The sequence below is a fragment of the Psittacula echo genome (assembly GCF_963264785.1).
Source record: "Psittacula echo genome assembly, chromosome: 3".
Classification (NCBI taxonomy): domain Eukaryota; kingdom Metazoa; phylum Chordata; class Aves; order Psittaciformes; family Psittacidae; genus Psittacula; species Psittacula echo.
The window spans coordinates 126,663,763-126,685,717 of NC_137736.1; the positions used below are offsets into that span (position 1 = coordinate 126,663,763).

At 45.4% G+C, this 21,955-nt stretch overlaps 1 protein-coding gene across 1 annotated transcript in view; it reads right to left on the reverse strand.

Annotated features, from left to right (window-relative positions):
- C2CD3 (C2 domain containing 3 centriole elongation regulator) overlaps positions 1-21,955 on the reverse strand; it is a 50,466-nt gene that overhangs the window by 26,350 nt on the left and 2,161 nt on the right. Inside the window, 16 exon segments of the mRNA XM_080614380.1 lie at positions 901-1,081; positions 1,790-1,973; positions 2,476-2,719; positions 4,125-4,276; positions 5,784-6,248; positions 8,033-8,155; positions 10,369-10,487; positions 12,581-12,693; positions 13,595-13,810; positions 15,518-15,681; positions 16,075-16,219; positions 16,964-17,092; positions 18,209-18,341; positions 19,249-19,466; positions 20,698-20,891; positions 21,469-21,626. Of these exon segments, the coding sequence (XP_080470506.1) occupies positions 901-1,081; positions 1,790-1,973; positions 2,476-2,719; positions 4,125-4,276; positions 5,784-6,248; positions 8,033-8,155; positions 10,369-10,487; positions 12,581-12,693; positions 13,595-13,810; positions 15,518-15,681; positions 16,075-16,219; positions 16,964-17,092; positions 18,209-18,341; positions 19,249-19,466; positions 20,698-20,891; positions 21,469-21,626 (2,938 nt within the window).

Here is a 21,955-nt window from a genome sequence, read left to right on the forward strand (position 1 = left end):
AAGACACAAAAAAGCAGCATCAATCATGGTGTTTTCATGATGACAAAATGATCATCATTTCTGTCACAACTGCATATAAGTCACCTTTGAGTGTCTTCAAACACTAGTTAGGCCCCTGATGGCTAAGGGATAGCTCAAGTAAATGCATTTACACAAAATGAAACAATAAATTAGGGGGAATGGCTTTAACCTGCCAGAGGAGAGACTGAGATGAGCTCTTAGGCAGAAGCTCTTCCCTGTGAGGGTGCTGAGGCGCTGGCCCAGGGTGCCCAGAGAAGCTGTGGCTGCCCCATCCCTGGCCCTGTTCAAGGCCAGGTTGGACACAGGGGCTTGGAGCAAGCTGCTCCAGTGGAAGGGGTCCCTGCCCATGGCAGGGGGTTGGAGCTGGAGGAGCTTTAAGGTTCCTTCCAATCCAAGCCAGTCTGGGATTCTACTTTATTTGACTCTATTCTATCTGATTTGGTTTTCTACTTGATTTGATTCTATTCTATGATTCCAATTTTATAGTGTTTCTTTTGTAATCAGGAACTTGTATTAGGGAATAAAACCCCAACCCAAAACAATGAAATTATACTGCCAGGGTGCTATTAAGTAAAGTTTAGATGTGCCAAGTGTTTAAAGATGACTTTTAGATCCCTATCCTGGCAACAAAGTGGAACAAAGCAAACTGAGAGCACACATTCTTTACAGAAGTTGTAAGAAGAGCAATTAGCACTCTTGGGGGTGGGGAAAAAGGCTCATGTCTTCAATGCAGTCTTAAAAGCAGATATCCATCACCAAATGGTGATGAGCTCACCATTTCTTCACATATTATTGCATATCCATCCCAAAACTAGAGATTTTTCAATACCATATATGTCTCTCTCTGTATTGCTGAAAGCATAAGATGTTATTCTGTACCTGCACCAGACTTCAAACTGGATTCCTCCTCCAGCCACCCCTGGTGCCGTAAATGCATTGACCAGAAGCCTCTGCACTGGGACATCAGCAGGAATCAACAAAGAATGATGATGCTCATCATTAAAGACAGGATCAGGGACACACAGAGTGGTTGCTGTGCGGAACGGCTTCAGTTTGATGCCTACAAGTCAAGCAGAGGTGGTTAAAACTGGTTGTATTTGGGGGTTTTAACCTCTTCCTGTTTGTAATCTTTGCTCTTCTGAGTTTTTACAAGCAATCCCATGAGCCTGTGAGCCACAGGTGGAAAACCACAGTTCAATGTGGCTGGCAGTTGACACAGTCCAGAGGAGCTGCTTTGGAACCATGTTACTGATTGTATTTTCCAGAGGAAATACACGTTAGTGATTCAAAGCCCTCAAGATCAACACTAAGTCCTTTTCTCCAATTCAATTACCTAATTACTCCTTTATAGTCCTAACCATCTAAACCAGCAAGTCTTTTGGTGTAGCCACGAAAATGTGCATATTGAGAGGCTTTGTATGGAAAGCCTTTGTTGAATTTAGCTGTATATAGTGTCAGTATTCCCTGAAAATCTGTTCTCTGTAGGACGAGTTGGGGAAGTCCTCTGGGATCTTTAACAAAAAGATGCCATGTGAAGGGACTCAAAACCAGGAATCCATTTTTGTTGGGAACTTCGTCACCAGCCTCAATCAAAGCAGGTTCTTCGTTTACTGATGCATCCCTAGCACAGTTGTGTGCAGATCTGAGGACAGCAAGCTCTGGCTGCATAAAAGCTCTGAAATCACACACCCTTTTAAGTAGAAGTATCGTAAGTAAAACAAGATTTAACTGGAGCAATGCTCTAAATAGGATTGTAAGAGAAACTTACCATCCTCCTGCAATTCAGTTCCTTGCAGTGCACCACAACCAGCCTCTTGAACTGGGAAGTAGTACTGTACGTAGCAGTCGGCCTCTCCCCAGACAGTGGATTGTAATGGTGTCAGTCCTTTCACACTCTCCACATGGATCTCAAACACATGCTCCAGCAGGTCTTCCCCTTCTTGGTCTAACTGCTAATAAAACACAGGGAATCCACATGGAAAGGATGACTCTAGGAAACAGCATACAAGAGGATATTAGGGGGCTGATAAGAAACCTGGAGAGGGGCTTTGAACAAGGGCCTGTAGGGACAGGCCAAGGGAAATAGCTTTAACCTGCGCGAGGGGAGACTGAGCTGAGCTCTTAGGCAGAAGCTCTTCCCTGTGAGGGTGCTGAGGCGCTGGCCCAGGGTGCCCAGAGAAGCTGTGGCTGCCCCATCCCTGGCAGTGTTCAAGGCCAGGTTGGACACAGGGGCTTGGAGCAACCTGCTCTAGTGGAAGGTGTCCCTGTCCGTGGCAGGGGTTGGAATTGGGTGAGTTTTAAGGTCTCTTCCACTCAAACTAGTCTGGGATTCTATGACACAGAACAAAATTGGCGTTAAAAGAGATTGAGGACCACTGCTCCATTAAGGAACCCACTGGTAAAATCCTTTTCACTTATCCGTAACAGCAAGAATGGGAATTTACTGAACAATACCATGACAGGCTTTGAAGGAGGAGGATCCAGAGAGTGGGAAGGTCGCTGTGTGATGGGAGGTACCATCCCTTCTTCAGTTTTTAGCCTTTGCAGTGCCACTATTTGATCCGCTGACCCCATTGCCAGAATGACCCTCAGGCTCCCACTTCTGCTGCCAGTAAAAACATCCACCACAGGCATGTAGCTGTCCACAGCCACCACAGGATACTGAGCTTGAAGCAGCAAGTGGGAAATCTTTGGATCTCTAGAACAGATTAAAACAAGAAACACACAACAAACGAGTAAGTGAGAATGAGCCATTGAATATGAACACGATCACACAAAGCTCAGTTGAGATGGGACTTTCAATGCAGTTAGAGATAAATCTGTCTCAATTCCTCCAAAACTTGGCTCAAGTGCATGAAGTCTTCACACAGCCCAGCTCCATGAGCTGCCAAATGGAAAAGGCTATTTTCAGCAATGACAAAATACAGCTTTCCAAAAGCTAACATAGTTATAAGTCAGCCTAGAGATCTGTGAGCAGGGGGATGAACTGGAACAAGACTCCTATTAATATACTGTAGCCACATTATACTTTTATGAGGCTTTTACACACTTTTGGGGATGGATTTGGGCAGGAAGAAAAGGAACAGAGACAGTCTCCCAGAGAAATGTGAAAACTTTTAATAACTGAAGTTAATCCAAGTGAACTACAGTGGATTAGTGAAAAATTATACAAATTATTATAAATTATTAAATAGCAAAGTAGTGGCCAGTGAGCCCCAGCACCATCTGATTTGCACCTATCCTTAGTGTGACCAAAATATACCCCATTCCTGGCAGTGCTCAAGGCCAGCTTGGACACAGGGGCTTGGAGCAACCTGCTCTAGTGGAAGGTGTCCCTGCCCATGGCAGGGGGTTGGAACTGGAGGAGCTTTAAGGTCCCTTCCAACACAAATCAGGCTGGGATTCTATGAGTCTATGAATTAATCTTTTGCATTAGAAAGAATCAATCTTGTCCAGTGTTTCCTTTAATTTACATAGTTTAAGCAGTTATATTACTTGAGTGAAAAAGAAGCCAAAACATTGCACCAAAAAGATAAGAGAGCTCTGAAGAGACTCACTGGTTATGAAGACAACTTGAAGTATTTGAGTCCTTTTTGATACAAGCATTATCCTGTGCTGTGCACACTGACAGCATCCCTAGCAATGGGATCCATTGCAGAACATAACCAGGAAGAAAATCACTCTGTCACAAGCTTGGAAAATCACCAATGGAATGCCATGCTTCATTTTCCTGTGCAGTCACTTTTATCTCTGACTTCATGTGTCATAGGGCCACAAGTTAAACTGGCACCAAACCTCATGCAGCAGTGCCTTTATTTCTCACAGAGTACTTGTATTTCTGTATAAGGACAGTGTGACTCACACCCACAGGGTGGAGGAGAGGAGAGGAGAGGAGAGGAGAGGAGAGGAGAGGAGAGGAGAGGAGAGGAGAGGAGAGGAGAGGAGAGGAGAGGAGAGGAGAGGAGAGGAGAGGAGAGGAGAGGAGAGGAGAGGAGAGGAGAGGAGAGGAGAGGAGAGGAGGAGACAGAAGTGAGAAAAGTTTCTTTCCCTGAGCATGTCAGGATATTTCCCAACCCACTAAACTACAGAACAAGGATGTTCACCTGAATGAGATGTAGAACTGATGCAGAGGCAGTTTCACTAATCCCAGCAGCCTGTCACAGCCAGGGCTTCCCGTCTTGTTCCATGCTTCGATAATCATGACGTTGTTCTTCAGCCGCTCCAAGTGTTTCGAAGTCAAGGAAAAAGGCATCACCTGAGAAGGTTTAATGCAGAATTAGTACACAGACTACACTGGAAGCTATTTGTTAAGTACAGAGCATTCCGGTAACTCTTCATTATTCCAGTCTACAGAACTGTGCTCCATAGAAATGGAAATTAAGAATTAAATGTACACTTGCCAGAACTTTCAGAGAACTGGTAGGCTTGGGAAAGAGCTAGCCAGGAAAATCCATGTGATTTGGAGAAATATAAAATAACATCATAAATCATCTGTAAAACATGGCTTTATCTTTAAATGTCTGTTTAGTGAACAACAGATAAATCATTTCACACAGCTGACTCAGATGTCTTCTGCTACGTTTTCATGTTTCACTCTTTCAGCTGAAGACTAACGAGTCTCACAAATACCTAAGTATTGTTAAAACAAATGCAACGTGGGCCTGTGTGAACCTCCTGAAGATCAACCAGGCCAAATGCAAGGTCCTGCCCCCCAGATGGGGCAATTCCAGGACAAACCCAGGCTGGGAGAGACTTGATGGAGCAGCCTGAGGAGAAGGACTTGGGGTGTTGGGTGAGGAGAGGCTCCCCATGACCCGGCTTCAGTGTGCGCTTGAGCCCAGAACCCCCCCGTGTGCTGGGTGCACCCCCAGAGCGTGAGCAGCAGCTCAGGGAGGGGATCCTGCCCCTCTGCTGTGCTCTGGGGAGATCCCCCCTGCAGCCCTGATCCAGCTCTGGGGCAGCAGCACCAGAGGGACGTGGAGCTGTTGGAGGAGGCCACAGAGCTGCTGTGAGGGCTGGAGCAGCTCTGCTCTGGAGCAGGGCTGAGAGAGCTGGGCTGGGGCAGCCTGGAGAAGAGAAGGCTCCTGAAGGGAGAGACCTTAGAGCAGCTCCAGTGCTTAAAGGGGCTGCAGGAAAGCTGGAGAGGGGCTTGGGACAAGAGCCTGTAGGGACAGGCCAAGGGGAATGGCTTTAACCTGCCCAAGGGGAGCCTGAGATGAGCTCTTAGGCAGAAGCTCTTCCCTGTGAGGGTGCTGAGGCGCTGGCCCAGGGTGCCCAGAGAAGCTGTGGCTGCCCCATCCCTGGCAGTGTTCAAGGCCAGGTTGGACACAGGGGCTTGGAGCAAGCTGCTCCAGTGGAAGGTGTCCCTGCCTGTGGCAGGTGGCTGGAACTGGATGAGCTTTAAGGTCCTTTCCAACCCAAACCAGTCTGCAATTCTATGATTCAATGGAACAAAAAAATCTATTAGGATGCCATCAACAACATATTTTCTTGCCAAAATGGCAGAAAAGCCAACAGTTCCAACCTAAACGTGACTGTTTCTTTTTCATTCTTGAAATATCTTACTTATTATTTAGATGACTCAAGGAGCTGCATTTCACACTGTGCCATCAAGCCAAAATGATACTGAAAATAGTGCTAATACACAGGATTGAACCAAGAACAGAAGCTCCTGCATGTGTAAAAGTAACTTACCTTTGGCATATTTGTCAGTGTGGAATAACTCACTTCAGTGAATGTTAAATAGCAAACACATGACTTGCCTGAGAAAAATTGAAGGCAGGTTGAGTTGTGCCCCATACAACAGCAGATCTCGTTGCCTCCTCAGTGCTGAGCAGCTTGCAGTTTAAATACACATTACAAGAGCTGGGGAGCCCATAGTCTTCAGCAACAAAATCCTTTCCATCAGGCACCATCAGCAGCACATGCAGCAATAACCCATCTTCTTCAGATGTGGCTATTTGTGTCAGCAGATGATGGGCTACAGAGGTTGGTGCAGGCTGTGGTGCCTGCACCATGTTCATGGTGGCAGCCCCTGTCTTCTGTGAGTCAACGTGGTTAAGTTTCAAGCAGTGAGGGCTTCCTGGACTTAAAATCTTCCTGTTGGGCTCCTGGAATTGCAGCCCAGGACTTCTCACAGCGTGCACTGGGGCTTGCTGCGCAGCCATAGGTGACCGGGCAGTGGTGAGGGTGAAGTCTTTGTTGTTGGCTGCGAGCTCTAAGGACACCTGCATTGTGCAAGAAACAACATCAGGAATAGGCATTGCATGTTTTGCTCAAGACCTGTGTTAGATATCCCCCAGAAGGCTTCAGCTTCAGCCATGTGCTGGTTACAAGCTACAACTGTCACTGCAAAATAAATTACACATGGTTTTATCCAATGAAGCCATAACTGAAGTACAAAACCACAGTTACAGCTGAATAAAGGCCAAAATGAAAAGCAATCACAAAGCTGACTGAAAACTGAAACCTACCTAGCCACGGTGAAAAGTACTGTGACAAAAAAGATGTGGACTGACTGGAGAGGGTCCAGAGAGGGCCACAAAGATGATCCAAGGACTGGGCAGCGTGTGAGGAAAGACTGAGAGCTGGGACTGTTCAGCCTGGAGAAGAGAAGGCTCAGGGAGACCTTAGCACCATGTGCCAGTAGTTAAAGGGGGGCTACAAAGAAGGTGGAGACTGCTTTTACAAGGAATCCCATGGAGAAGATGAGGGGTGATGGGCACAAGTTACTCCTGGGGAGTAACCTCACAGGGAAGAACTGCCTCAGATCTCATCTCAATCTCCCCTCTGGCAGGTTAAAGCCATTCCCCTTGGCCTGTCCCTACAGGCCCTTGTCCCAAGCCCCTCTCCAGCTTTCCTGCAGCCCCTTTAGGCACTGGAGCTGCTCTCAGGTCTCCCCTTCAGGAGCCTTCTCTTCCCCAGGCTGCCCCAGCCCAGCTCTCTCAGCCTGGCTCCAGAGCAGAGCTGCTCCAGCCCTCACAGCATCTCTGTGGCCTCCTCTGGACTCCCTCCAAGAGGTCCGCAAGGACTTAGGAGGATTTAGGAGGGATGAGACAAGATACTGCAGCAAAAGATCCCAAACGGTATCTGCTCCTAATGGGTATAGAGAACACATCCAAAGATGAGAAGTGCAAGGCAGAAAGAACCCAAGAAACACAAAGTGAATCCAGCAGCTGACATCCCCTGTCCTCTTTAAGCATCAGTTTCCCTTTAAGTCCTTGCATCGAACTTCATTTCATTATTTCCCCACACCACTTCCTTCCACCTTTCTCCTCTCACAACTTGTTCCATTCCATCTTCTCCTGTACAACACAAATTTCTCCTCCCTGCCTTCCCTTTACTCCTCCCACATCCAACTTCTACATTTTATATTTCATCCTTCTGCGGCCTCTCTACTGGCAGCTCTGCTGAATGGCTTCTCTGGAAGAAGTCTCATAGCCCCTAATACTCTGTTAACCTTTCAGTTCTAATCTAGGGAGCTCTTTGTCCTCAGATCCAGCAGGTCTCTCACACTGTGCTGTGCAGGACTGTTACTACTTCTCAATCCTAAACTGAGTAAGCTGGTAGAAACTGGGGCTGGAGTAGGCAACTCCTGAAGTGAGAAGGTGGTACCAATGACAGGAAGCATCAGGTCTCTGCACCAGGAGAGACTTCAGCTCATGTCATATGTGGAGCAGGAGCCAAAGCTCCCAGCACTGAGGATGTGCTGCTCAAAATCTGGCTGTAGAGTGGTTTCTGTATCCGAGCCCTAGATATTGAACCTTGTTTTAGCCTGCAGCCAGGGCAACATCACACAGCAGCATCATTAGACATGCAGGAGGTTCACAGTATCTCTCCAAAACCCTAAGGAAAAGGTTCATGATACCTTGTATTGGTCTTAAGAACCTTCATCCCTGAGATCTCCAAACTAAAACAGAGAGGGAAGAAAGAGGAGGGAAAAATTAAAAGAAGAGAGAATATGCAGCCAAAATGGGTGTTTAGCTCCAACTCTACCTGCTAAAACACTTACCTTTAGGGGCCCAACTTGTGTCTGATCTCCCTCTTTGTCCACTGGGATTTCACAGCTGACAGTGAGCAGCTCCGACTGAACAACGTGGCGTAACTGAAGCTCAGCTGAGCCAATGGCCACTGGCTGAGGGCAGAAAAAGCACCCACTTTGTAAGCTTTCTGTCAGGTTTAAAGAACTAAAGGCATATTGTGAAAGGAAAGTCTTCTGGGAAGTCATGCTCAGCCACTCACCCTCCCCACTACTCTGACATTAGTTATTCCAACAGGGATTTGTAGTAAAGTTTCCCTTAGGTCTATTTTCAAGCTTCATCAGGACAATAGGAAGGAAAATGATAGAATCATAGAATAGTTAGGGTTGGAAAGGACCTTAAGATCATCCAGTTCCAACCCCCCTGCCATGGGCAGGGACACCTCACACTAAACCATGGCACCCAAGGCCTCATCCAACCTGGCCTTGAACACTGCCAGGGATGGAGCATTCACAACCTCCCTGGGCAACCCATTCCAGTGCCTCAGCACCCTCTCAGTAAAGAATTTCTTCCTTAGATCCAATCTAAACTTCCCCTGTTTCAGTTTGAACCCGTTACCCCTTGTCCTGTCACTGCAGTCCCTGATGAAGAGTCCATCCCCAGCATCCTTGTAGCCCCCTTCAGACACTGGAAGCTGCTCTGAGGTCTCCACGCAGCTTCTCTTCTCCAGGCTCAACAGCCCCAACTTTCTCAGCCTATCTCCATACAGGAGGTGCTCCAGCCCCTGATCATCCTCGTGGCCTCCTCTGGACTTGTTCCAACAGCTCCATGTCCTTTTTATGTTGAGGACACCAGAACTGCACACAATGCTCCAAGTGAGGTCTCACGAGAGCAGAGCAGAGGGGCAGGATCACCTCCTTCGACCTGCTGGTCACGCTCCTCTTGATGCAGCCCAGGATACGGTTGCTTTCTGGGCTGCGAGCGCACACTGCAGCCGGCTCATGTTCAGTTTCTCATCGACCAACACCCCCAAGTCCTTCTCTGCAGGGCTGCTCTGAATCTCTTCTCTGCCCAACCTGTAGTTGTGGCTGGGATTGCTCCGACAATTCTTTCATTACCTACTGCAAACAGTTCCAGACTAATGCAAAAATGAACATCCCAAATCCTAATACTGATTTATTCACCCATTAAAAGAAAAGCACCTGTAACAGATGGGCAGATATCCTTGGTGTTGGTTACAATAAAACATGAGTTAACACCTCTCACTGTCTTCATCACATGCAGATGATCAGCAAATATTTTTAGAGAAAAGGAAGATATTTCTTTTTCCCCCTAAATGGACCAGCTACACAGGATCTCACATCTCCTAGTACTTACTCTGGGCAGAGTAATGATAATAGCTGCATCCACATTATTCGATATCGTATGATTCTATATCATCATTCTACATTGCTGAATGAGCTGTATTCAATTTGGACTAATGATTATAATTGATTCAATATGCTTAAAAAGCAGGAGACAAGCTTTAAATCATGGAATTCATTCATAAATTTAAATCATCCCTGGCGGTGTTCAAGGCCAGGTTGGACAGAGCCTTGGGTGGCACGGTTTAGTGTGAGGTGTCCCTGCCCATAGCAGGGGGTTGGAACTGGATGATCTTAAGGTCCTTTCCAACCTAAACCATTCTGTGATTCTGATTCTATGAATTATAGAATTCCAGGCTGCTTCGGGTTGGAAGGGATCTTAAAGCTCATCCGCTCCCAACCTTCCACTAGAGCAGCTTGCTCCAAGCCCCTGTGTCCAACCTGGCCTTGAACACTGCCAGGGATGGGGCAGCCACAGCTTCTCTGGGCACCCTGGGCCAGCGCCTCAGCACCCTCACAGGGAAGAGCTTCTGCCTAAGAGCTCATCTCAGTCTCCCCTCGGGCAGGTTAAAGCCATTCCCCTTGGCCTGGCCCTACAGGCCCTTGTCCAAAGTCCCCTCTCAGTTTCTTTACAGCCCCTTTAGCTACTAGAAGGCTGAAAGATGAAGGATAAAGATGAAGGACAATTTCTTTTTGCCTGTCTGTCTCAAACTCAGACAATCCTTTAGTTGGGTGACAAGACTGAATGGCAATCAGTCCAACTTACAGGATCTGCACATTATGTCATTTCCCTTCATAATACCTGGCAATAGTTGATTAAGAAGTGGCTCAGTCAAGCCACACTGCTTTGTTTTGTCTCTGACAGTCAAGTTGGCAGCAATCATAATGAAGCATTGCAGAAGACTTAGAAAAGTCATTGCTGCCTGTGTGTTTGGAGAAAATAGAAATGCAAAGAATTTCTTTGCTTTTCAATACAGAAAACAGGAACAACTTTTATTAAGTACCTTTTTCTGTGTGCTTTTTCTCATGTAGATTTTAAAAGCAAGAGCAGAGCTCCACCAGTGCTCTATCATCGCTCCACCAAAGCGGACAGGGAACACAAACCGCTGCTGGAATGTCACCACTGCAAGGAAGAGAGAGTTGTGTGAGCTCCCAGCTGGGTTCAGCACGAACCTGTCTGTTGAGCTGCATCAGGAACAGATAAAACTTCAGTTTCTGCAGAGAGAATGCAGAGTGAGAAGAGACACACGAAGATCAGAAGGCGTGAAGGAAAGTGATTGCACTTCTGAGGAGGATTGTCAAACACACAGTGAGCATGTGCACAGAGATCAAGCAAGGCTGGGAGCTGAAGGAGGAAGTACTGAAACCCTCAATATGAATCTCTCAAGGTTTCAACCTATTAAATTATAGAATCATAGAATTCCAGACTGGTTTGGATTGAAGGAACCTTAAAGCTCCTCCAGCTCCAACCCCTGCCACGAGCAGGGACCCCTTCCACTAGAGCAGCTTGCTCCAAGCCCCTGTGTCCAACCTGGCCTTGAGCACTGCCAGGGATGGGGCAGCCACAGCTTCTCTGGGCACCCTGGGCCAGCGCCTCAGCACCCTCACAGGGAACAGCTTCTGCCTAAGAGCTCATCTCAATCTCCCCTCGGGCAGGTTAAAGCCATTCCCCTTGGCCTGTCCCTACAGGCCCTTGTCCAAAGCCCCTCTCCAGGTTTCTTGTCAGCCCCTCTGCTGAGCAGCATAACAAAATTAGCATTATAACAGCATCTAAAGTGTGAAGTTGATACCAAGTTTCTGTCATCCCAGCATACAGGAAAACATTTCCTTCTTCACCTGGAGAACCCTGTCTTATTTCAAGCAATATATTCCAAGACTTATCTTGAGAGATAGTCAAAGCTGAGTTATAAGAATCCTCACAGATTCAGGAGAAAAGTAATATTTGCAAGAAAAGACTCAATGAATTGGTGTTTAGCCAGAAAATAGAAGAGCAAGAAGTACAGGAACAATTTTTCCTTGTTCAGATGGATAAAGTATTCCTGCGATGTCAAAACACTCCAGTTAGACATAAGGGAACTTCTCCCACAGGAAGCGCAGCACTTTTACACCTTGCCTGGAATGGCTATGGAATCTTTCCCATTGGGCATCTTAATAACTGAGATAAAGAGCAAGCAGGAAAAAGAATGCCACACTGGACGGACTTGATGGCTTCTTCAAGTTACTTTCAGCCCTATCTGTTTTTTCAGGGTTCCAAAAAGCTGGAATCTACTGCAGAAGGCTGTGTTATTTCTTTCGTACAAACAGCTGAGGTTCAGAAGAATTAGATGCTTTGGCTGGACACAAAGAGAAAACTTAGAATTTCCCCCCAGATTTCTCAAGAGCCACCTACAAAACATGCAAAGCCAATGAATGACCCTATGGGAGAGGCATTAGAGAGTAACCCCATAATTCCAGTTGCTTGGAAGACACGGAAAAAAGGATCTTATTCATCCAGCATTCTCTGCTCACTGAGGAATCATAGAATCATAGAATAGTTAGGGTTGGAAAGGACCTTGAGATCACCTAGTTCCAACCCCCCTGCCATGGGCAGGGACACCCCACACTAAACCATGGCACCCAAGGCCTCATCCAACCTGGCCTTGAACACCGCCAAGGATGGAGCATTCACAACCTCCCTGGGCAACCCATTCCAGTGCCTCAGCACCCTCTCAGTAAAGAATTTCTTCCTTAGATCCAATCTAAACTTCCCCTGTTTCAGTTTGAACCCGTTACCCCTTGTCCTGTCACTACAGTCCCTGATGAATAGCCCCTCCCCAGCATAATGTCAGTTGTTCTCAGAGATAGAAACACTCCTGACTCCCAGTAAAGAAATCAACATTGATCAATTTGAGCACAGGACTCAAGATCTCTCAGATCTAGCACTGTGAGCTCTTGCAGGTGTTACGTGACATACTAAAACATCTGGAAAAACAATTTATTTGAGATATAAGTATCTCTGATATTTCTAAAAGTACTTTATCATCTTCTTACTATAGCAGAAAGGATATTTGGTTTCTATTGACATGAAGGAATGGGTTTATTGACCTGCATTCTGTTGGCAGAGGTGCCACAAATCATACAGCAGCACAGAGAATACATAGAAAATGCTACTAAACAATTTCTAAGAGATGAAAGATTCAACAAAACTAATATAAAGGGGGGAAAGAACGTTCTTACCGTCACCTGTGATTTTACTTGAAGCTATTCGAGTTACTTCTGTTGTTATGGAGATCTGTCCTTTTTCATCCCTGGAGGCTCCCACTGGAAAGCGGTACTCAACAAAAAAGGTACTGTGAGTTAAAAAGGGAATGGATGATCAGAACCCATCAGAAAGTTACTGGACATAACGGAAGTGAGCACAGACGCAAGAGGCATACTCACTATCTACTGTTATTCTACTTCTTTAGAATAACTGAAGTACCTATTTCATTAATTACTTCCATAGATTGCGTAAATGTCAGATTCCGCTCAAAAAATTCCCCTTTTGTTTCAATGATTTGCCATGCACAAATCACATTTGTACCTCCCCCAAATCCCTGATAAAGCACAAACTGAAGTGAACCCATGTCAGGATAAATTATTCACACCTCTAATTTTCCAAAGCCCATAGAACCATAGAATCACATAATAGTTAGGGTTGGAAAGGACCTTAAGATCATCTAGTTCCAACCCTCCTGCCATGGGCAGGGACACCTCCCACTAAACCATGGCACCCAAGGCTTTGTACATGGTACAGTATGTTCTGAGAACCACAGAATCACAGAATTGTTTGGGCTGAAGGGAGCTTAAAGCTCCTCCAGTTCCAACCCCTGCCATGGGCAGGGACCCCTCCCACTAGAGCAGCTTGCTCCAAGCCCCTGTGTCCAACCTGGCCTTGAACACTGCCAGGGATGGGGCAGCCACAGCTTCTCTGGGCACCCTGGGCCAGCGCCTCAGCACCTTCACAGGGAAGAGTTTCTGCCTAAGAGCTCAGCTCAGTCTCCCCTCTGGCAGGTTAAAGCCATTCCCCTTGGCCTGTCCCTACAGACCCTTGTCCAAAGGCCCTTTCCAGCTTTCTTGTCAGCCACTTTAGGTATTGGAAGGCAGAGCAAAGAAACCTCAGAACCCTGGAGTACTGGACTACACACAAACCTCAGAGGAATCTATCCTGAAGGCACAAGTATCCAGCTGGTGAGAAACAACCTTCCTTACCACTTGTTAACTGATGCAGGCCTTGGAGGCTTCCCCATAACACCCTTCTTTCTTGGTGAGACCTGGATGCTCTCAGGAGGGATTTTCAAGCTTTCAATGATGACTCTGGCCAGGTGGATTCGCTCCAGCAATGCCAACCTGTCTGCACCCAAAGACGTGATGTGAGCAGCTTCTGTGACATCTTCTGGAGGAGCAAGTGGTCTGGTAGGAAAGTGGCTGAAGAGAGAAAACAGGGAATCAGCACTACAGGAATGACCACCTAAAAAGGAATATTGTATCTTAGTGGGATATTAGTTAAATACTGCTCATGGTTCCCAAAAAGGAACGGTTTTAAATGGATTTTACAACAAATCTGGTGGTGTCTGTAACAGAAATCTTACATCATGCAATAGCTGAGGTACGTAAGTGGGAAAAGAAGAAATAAAAAGCCCATGTTCCACACTGTTGAAGTTTTGGATAAATCTTAAGCAGTCAAACTCTTCAAAAAGAAAAGCTTCATCTAATGTCAAGTACAAAGAAAAGGAGGTGACACAGTGACACACACAGACAGGTACTGCTGCAGAGGAACAGCAATTCACTTGCAATTATTTATAAGATTTGACTTGTAAATGGGTTTGTGTTGGTACTTCTGGAGAGAGGAACTTTACCTGAATGTAAAAATAGGAGTACTTGTAAGAAAAGTTGCAGAAAATGTCTGGAGCTGAATTAGGAAAGAAAAAAAAGTAACAAAACCTTAATACTAAATGGTATTGAACCAGTAAAGCTCAATAACTGGAGTTTTAGGTTAAAACTGAAATAGGGGAAGTTTAGACTGGATATAAGGCAGAAGTTCTTCACTGTAAGGGTGCTGAGGCACTGGAATGGGTTGCCCAGGGAAGCTGTGAATGCTTCATCCTTGGCAGTGTTCAAGGCCAGGTTGGACAGAGGCTTGGGTGCATGGTTTAGTGTGAGGTGTCGCTGCCCATGGCAGGGGGGTTGGAACTGGATGATCTTAAGGTCCTTTCCAACCCTAACTATTCTATGATTCTATGTTTATTGGTTCTGCCATGGAGGAAAGCAAATATAATTTATATCAGGTCAGAAGAGAGGTTTATTTACGACAGCTATAGGAGAGAAAACAAATCAGCAGAGAAACAGACTGATGATGCAAACTCTGTCCCTGGAAAGCAGATACAGATTTTATATACAGAGAGACCTTGTGCAAAGGCAGATAACAGGATAGGAGTTATTTTGTATCTGGTACCTACACAAGGCCAGAGGAATGCACAAAGCTGGTCTGGAGTTTGTGTTTTTCAGCACAGGGATTAATTTATCATGAAGGTCACACAGTGATTATTATTTCAGGAGAAAGGAAAGAGCAGCTCCAGTGCCTAAAGGGGCTGCAGGAAAGCTGGAGAGGGGCTTTGGACAAGGGCCTGTAGGGACAGGCCAAGGGCAATGGCTTTAACCTGCCAGAGGGGAGACTGAGATGAGCTCTTAGGCAGAAGCTCTTCCCTGTGAGGGTGCTGAGGCGCTGGCCCAGGGTGCCCGGAGAAGCTGTGGCTGCCCCATCCCTGGCAGTGTTCAAGGCCAGGTTGGACACAGGGGCTTGGAGCAAGCTGCTCCAGTGGAAGGGGTCCCTGCCCGTGGCAGGGGTTGGGACTGGAGGAGCTTTAAGGTCTCTCCCAACCCGAACCATTCTACAATTACATTTTTTGTAAACTCATGATTTTAACTAATTGCATCTCAATTGCTTCTTTAACAAACAGCAATTCCTGGGTGATGCTGATGCTCCAGTATTGCCAGTGATGCTAAGAAACATTCCAAGCCAAAAGGGTTATTCAATCAATTGTGTGACCATGACAGAGCAAGATAACATCATGTGATTATTGCTAATATTAACTTACAATGAGCAAGAAGCTGCAAAACAAGTCACTATATTACCTGGGTACAATTTCTGTCACTTTCTGATCCTGATCAAAGGCATTAGAGTCCTTCCGAGGATTCCTTGGACCAGTGTTCTTGCCAGTTTGTGCCTTGGTTACTTTCTTGGAGGAGTTTACATCATCATCATCACTGAGCAAATCACTTAAACTGGAATCAGATTTCTGCAACAGAAATAATGCACAGAAAGTAAGAAGTCAACGCTGGTTGTCAAGAAAGGTCCGTAATGGTCATGACACATAAAATAAAACCAGCCTGCGGATTGAATCAGTTGAAACAATTAAAATTGGATCAGAAGTTTTCAGAGGTTTAAAAGAAAAAAGCCTTCATGGACAGCCTCACTCCCAGCAACTTCCACACTCCGTGTTTGACTTTGTAGCCTTAATAGTATTCCTTTAATAATGGTAATTTTAAGCAATGTTCTCACAAGCTTCTGTATGATATTTAATGCTCATTAAGCCTTATAATATTGACTTTTCATTGGTTTGATGGAGATTTCTGGTTTTCTTCCCCTTAGGGACTCCATATAAAGCACCTGCCTTTAGATCTCTACTTACACGAGCTGTGTAAAAAAGACTCTCCAGCAGACTCTGGTCGTAATGGGGATCATTGAGTTCGCTGTCACACACCTCACTGCCAAGAGACAGAGAATCCCAAAGGGAACCTGTCCGATCCCAGAAAGGCACAGTGGAGAAATCAGCACTGTGGAGACAAGAAAAAGGAACATAACTTAGTGTTGCAAACTCTGCAGTCAGTATTTCATGAATCCTGACAATCCTGTTGTATTTTAGATGGGATTCGTGCTATACTGGCCCAGAGAAGCTGTGGCTGCCCCATCCCTGGTCGTGTTCAAGGACAGGTTGGACACAGGGGCTTGGAGCAAGCTGCTCTAGTGGAAGGGGTCCCTGCCCGTGGCAGGGGTTGGCACTTGAGGAGCTTTAAGGTCCCTTCCAACACAAGCCATTCTGTGATTCGATTATAACCCTGACTGGGACACTGTTAGAAGTATCGTTCATCTTTTTGCTACACAAAATGAGAGAAAAAGCCTAATTTAATATTTGGAGAAAGATTAAAGATAACTATTGGCTCTCTCAATTTTTAATTTACAGACTGCAGGTTCTTCAAAGAAACACTGTATTTGTTTTATGCACTTTTAAATATTTTAAGACACAATAGTTCCAACCATCAAATACCTTAATTTTATCAAATATCATGGTTAATCTTTCTAGCATCACTTTTATATCAAGGGACTTTGAGGTATCGAGGTTGTCATGTGCTAAAGTTTAGTGCAAGCCAAGGTATAAAACACCTCCACCACTTGCACATGTCTGCGTCACTGCTTCATTTCCAGGAATGTGGAGAACTTGAAGAGTCAAGAGACATATTTCAGTATAAAGTAGTCAAATAAGGACCATTTTGGAGTAACCTTCAGTGCATCCCACCCACCTGCCCAAGAGTAGCTCGATTGCTGTCTCTTCAGAGTTCAGATCAAGTTGCTGACCAGAAACTTCAGAAGGAAGGGGATGGGGATCTTCAGGAGTGGGCAGAAAACTTGAGTTCAAGCCTTTGGGGATCCTGGATAACAGTGAATGCAGCAGAGAGTAAAAGGACAAATAAAGATACAGAGGCATGTTCAAGATTAATCCATCCACGATAAAAACGAAAGGTTATGGACAACCTTCCCCAGCTTGTATCTAAATCTCTAGATACACAAAACCCTCCTGCAGCCCTGCAGTCTGCTGCAAGTCACATCCAAATCTTATACTTTGCAATGTCTCATAGAACCATGGAAATATTTAGCTTGGAAATCACTGAGTCCAACCATAAGCAGAGCTGCTGCAAACAAGAAGATAAAGAGCAGGAGAAAGACAAGTGAGATGTTTCTAAATGATGAGCTACCAGTTCTTCCTGGAAAGATCAAAATCCTCTATTTTTAAACAAACTGGAGTAGCTAGAGCAGAAATAATTCAAACTGTGTTTGTAACAGCATCAGTGACTGTCAAGGCAATGATGTGATTTTCTGGTTTACAGAGGAACAAAAGCCGATATTCCTGCTTTTCCCAAAATAATGCAGTTTCTCGTGTAAAAACCAGGCGTTTGTCTTAATGCTTCTAAATTCCACTGGACTGAGACCTTTTACTAAGCCCAGTACTAAACAAAGGTGTAGTTAGGGTTGAAAAGGCACAAACACTTTAGCAATCAGCTGAGAAATGTTGTATAGAAGATAATGACTTGTAATTCTGAGAATACAGACAGAGATTCAACTTCTCATGTGTATTTTGGCACCAAGAGATGCAAACCAGAATACACAGAAGTACTCAGTTTATGCCACTAGTGTCTTTGAAAACCTCTTTTCTCTGCTAAAGTACCATTTCATTTGCTATGTCCCTTCCATTGCTCTTATTCCTTATCAACACCTAATATTTTCTAATCAACATCTAATATTTCCTTATCAAATAATTCTGGACTAAATACAAATATATTGGGAAATGAAATTCAAATCAATGAGTTAAATCAAGGCTTTACTACATGATGATTAAAATCAATTCACAAAATCAGGCTTTTATTCACAAGTAGAAATTAATTTCCCATTTGAATGAGAATTCTAAAATACATCACCGAAAGTTTTCCTGATAAGGCCTCAAAATTTATGGTTTGGAACTTAATCTCACTTCCCCTTTCCAAACTCACTTGGCTGGTGCTTTGAAATCATCTCTCTCTATAAAAGGAGACACTTCAGTCAGTTCAATCTCCATGTCTGGGCTTGATTTCATTGCAGACACAACCATGGCATCACGGAGTTTATTGCCTTGATCCAAAAGAGCTGAGAGATGAGCAGAAGGATTAAACCTCAGCATTGAAATGCAATTTAAAAGCAATATCTATAAACACAATAAATCCTAGAATCACAGAATGGTTTAGGTTGGAATGGCCTGGAGAAGAGGAGGCTCCAGAGAGACCTTAGAGCATCTTCAGTACCTAAAGGGGCTACAGGAAAAGCTGGAGAGGGGCCTTGGACAAGGGCCTGTAGGGACAGGCCAAGGGGAATGGCTTGAACCTGCCAGAGGGGAGATTGAGATGAGCTCTTAGGCAGAAACTCTTCCCTGTGAGGGTGCTGAGGCGCTGGCCCAGGGTGCCCAGAGCAGCTGTGGCTGCCCCATCCCTGGCAGTGTTCAAGGCCAGGTTGGACACAGGGGATTGGAGCAAGCTGCTCCAGTGGAAGGTGTCCCTGCCCGTGGCAGGGGTTGGAGCTGGAGGAGCTTTAAGCTCCCTTCCAACTCAAACCATTCCGTGATTCTATGATTCCAACTGACAGGTGATGGAAAAGAGAACATTTTCCATCCAAAAAAGTTGCAGGCACAGAAACCCTTCCATATTTTGGTTTTCTTTTTTTCACATGAGTGGCACCTTCGATGGCCATCTCACCAGATACATCAATGAATAAACAGTCTGTGAAGCTGAGCTTCCTTTTCTTTTATCCCTCCTGGACAGAGCAACATACTGCTAGGACAGCACATTCTGCCTCAGCTGAATACTCAAACCATCTTCCAACAAGACCGGATCAGTAGTTTCTAAGTAAAGACATTTGTGTTATATTAACTGTTTGAAATAATGTGGTGAGAGCATGCAAAGAATCACTTTTCCTTTAGTCTTTATCTCCAAATAGGCGCCTGAAATATCAAGAGCTATTGGCGGTGAAATCTAAAAGATAATGCTGACTATATAGTAACCTGAAAGCAGGTCTTTTGTAGCTGGGTTATGTAAAGAGAGCACGCGAGTGTTTGTTCTGGCAGGTCCTCCAGGATCAGCACTGGTGGGAAATGACACTTCTTCATTCGAAGGATTCACTTTCAAACATTCATCTGGTAAAATCAGAGGGTGATGAGAAGCAGGAAAAGTGTCCTTTATGTTTTCAGAGTTCTCTTGAAAGAGAAAATGGTCTTTTCCTCTGTTAAAAAAGAGAAACATTATTTCAGTCAAGTGGATTGGTGAAAGGGATTCATAGAATCATCATAGAATCATGAAATGGTTTGTGTTGGAAGGGACCTTAAAGCTCATCCAGCTCCAACCCCTGCCACAGGCAGGGACACCTTCCACTAGAGCAGCTTGCTCCAAGCCGGTGTCCAACCTGGCCTTGAACACTGCCAGGGATGGGGCAGCCACAGCTTCTCTGGGCACCCTGGGCCAGCGCCTCAGCACCCTCACAGGGAAGAGCTTCTGCCTAAGAGCTCATCTCAGTCTCCCCTCTGGCAGGTTAAAGCCATTCCCCTTGGCCTGGCCCTACAGGCCCTTGTCCAAAGCCCCTCTCCAGCTTTCCCGCAGCCCCTTTAGGCACTGGAGCTGCTCTAAGGTCTCCCCTTCAGGAGCCTTCTCTTCTCCAGGCTGAACCACCTCTGACTCAAACCTCTTCAAATTCTCCCCAGCTGTGCAGCTGCACCCCTTTAGTACATGCTTCAGAAAGAAACGTGATGCACTATTTTAACTTAGAGGCATAGAATCATAGAAAGGTTTGGGTTGGAAAGGACCTTAAGATCATCCAGTTCCAACCCCCTGCCATGGGCAGGGACACCTCACACTAAACCATGCCACCCAAGGCTCTGTCCAACCTGGCCTTGAACACTGCCAGGGATGGAGCATTCACAGCTTCCTTGGGCAACCCATTCCAGTGCCTCACACTCTCACAGTAAAGAATTTCTTCCTTATATCCAACCTAAACTTCCCCTGTTTAAGTTTGAAGCCATTACCCTTTGTCCTATCACTACAGTCCCTAATGAAGAATCCCTCCTCAGCATCCTTATAGGCCCTCTTCATATACTGGAAGGCTGCCATGAGGTCTTCACACAGTTTCTCTTCTTCAGGCTGAACAGCCCCAACCTTCTCAGCCTAAACTTATACCCATTATTTTCACTTACACCATCAGAGAAACTGACTTAAGCTGTCAATAAAAGAGCTGTGGCACACCTCTTGTGTCAACTACCATTGCTCAAACTAAGTCAACACAGGATGTACATTTGTATCAGATGAGAAACTGTTCCTGCACGCTCTGAAACACTGAGCGTTCTGGATTCTATCTGAAATGCACGTTCAGAAATATGAAGTATTCCATAACTCACAAGTGTATAGCCTTAAAAAATGTGTGAACTGCAAAATAAAGCAGCATTTTGGGAACAAAACAGTACCTGTGAGTTGAGGCTCTGCCATTGTTAACAGCCTCCTGGTCAGCAACAGTCACTCGTGTTTGCCTGGACTGCTGTGGTGGAGCAAGGATTTGGGGTTTGTTGCCTTCAGGAGCAGTATCCAAACTCCCATCTGTGGTTGGGATAGAGCTGCTGGTGTCGTACCGTCCTGGCAGAGGTTCTAGAACCAGTGAGACCTGAGGGACAGAATATGAAATAGCATTTTGTTCTTTTCTTCATTAAGCCCTAGACACATTGCATTCAACTTTACTTGTCATGCCATGGAAAACTTGCTGTTCTATGCAAAGTAGTATTTATGTCATGCAGTGATGTAACATCAGAAAACTGACATATTTATAACTACTTATTTTATATTCCCTGTTTTCAAACCAGAGGCAACTATCTTGCAGATTAAATTGCCCAGATCTGGGGCTGTAAAGGAGAATTCCACCTTCGTAATCCCAGATTTCAAAATCTTCTGTAACTTCAGCCCAGTGAGGCTCTGGGGAAGTGTTAGAACTGAGTATCTGGTTTGAAATCTGCTGTTAAAACTCACTCAACTTTGTAAAGCTGAACTACACAATCCTAAAGAGAACAAAGTCAACACTGTTCAGTATTCATATTTCATTTGCTACCTGGGGTCATGAAAGCCTTGGACAGGGAACAGCTCTGCAGTGGACATACTGCAGCTTGATCCAGGCACCTGATTATACAGATGTTACAGCAATACAACTTATAATTATAAATTACAAAGAGCAAAGCCATAAGGAGTACCTGCAGCTCTCCAAGTTTATCAGATGTGGGTGAAATGATGGGGAAAACCCCACTGATGGGATGGCTGGGAGAAAGCTGGGACAGGCTGGTGATTTGTGCTCTGCCAATGGGAAGATAGTCCAGTTTGGTCACTACCTCCAGGACAAGCACACCCATATCTGTGAAATTAGGAACAGCTTCAATTCAGTCTCCCACAACGTGGTCACAATTAAACAAAAAACCTTTTTGTTAAGATGACAGAGATGCGAGGGGTTAACAAAGAATCATAGAATCATGGAATGGTTTGGGTTGAAGGGAGCTTAAAGCTCATCCAGTTCCAACCCCTGCCACGGGCAGGGACACCTTCCACTAGAGCAGCTTGCTCCAAGCCCCTGTGTCCAACCTGGCCTTGAACACTGCCAGGGATGGGGCAGCCACAGCTTCTCTGGGCACCCTGGGCCAGCACCTCAGCACCATCACAGGGAAGAGCTTCTGCCTAAAGTCTCAT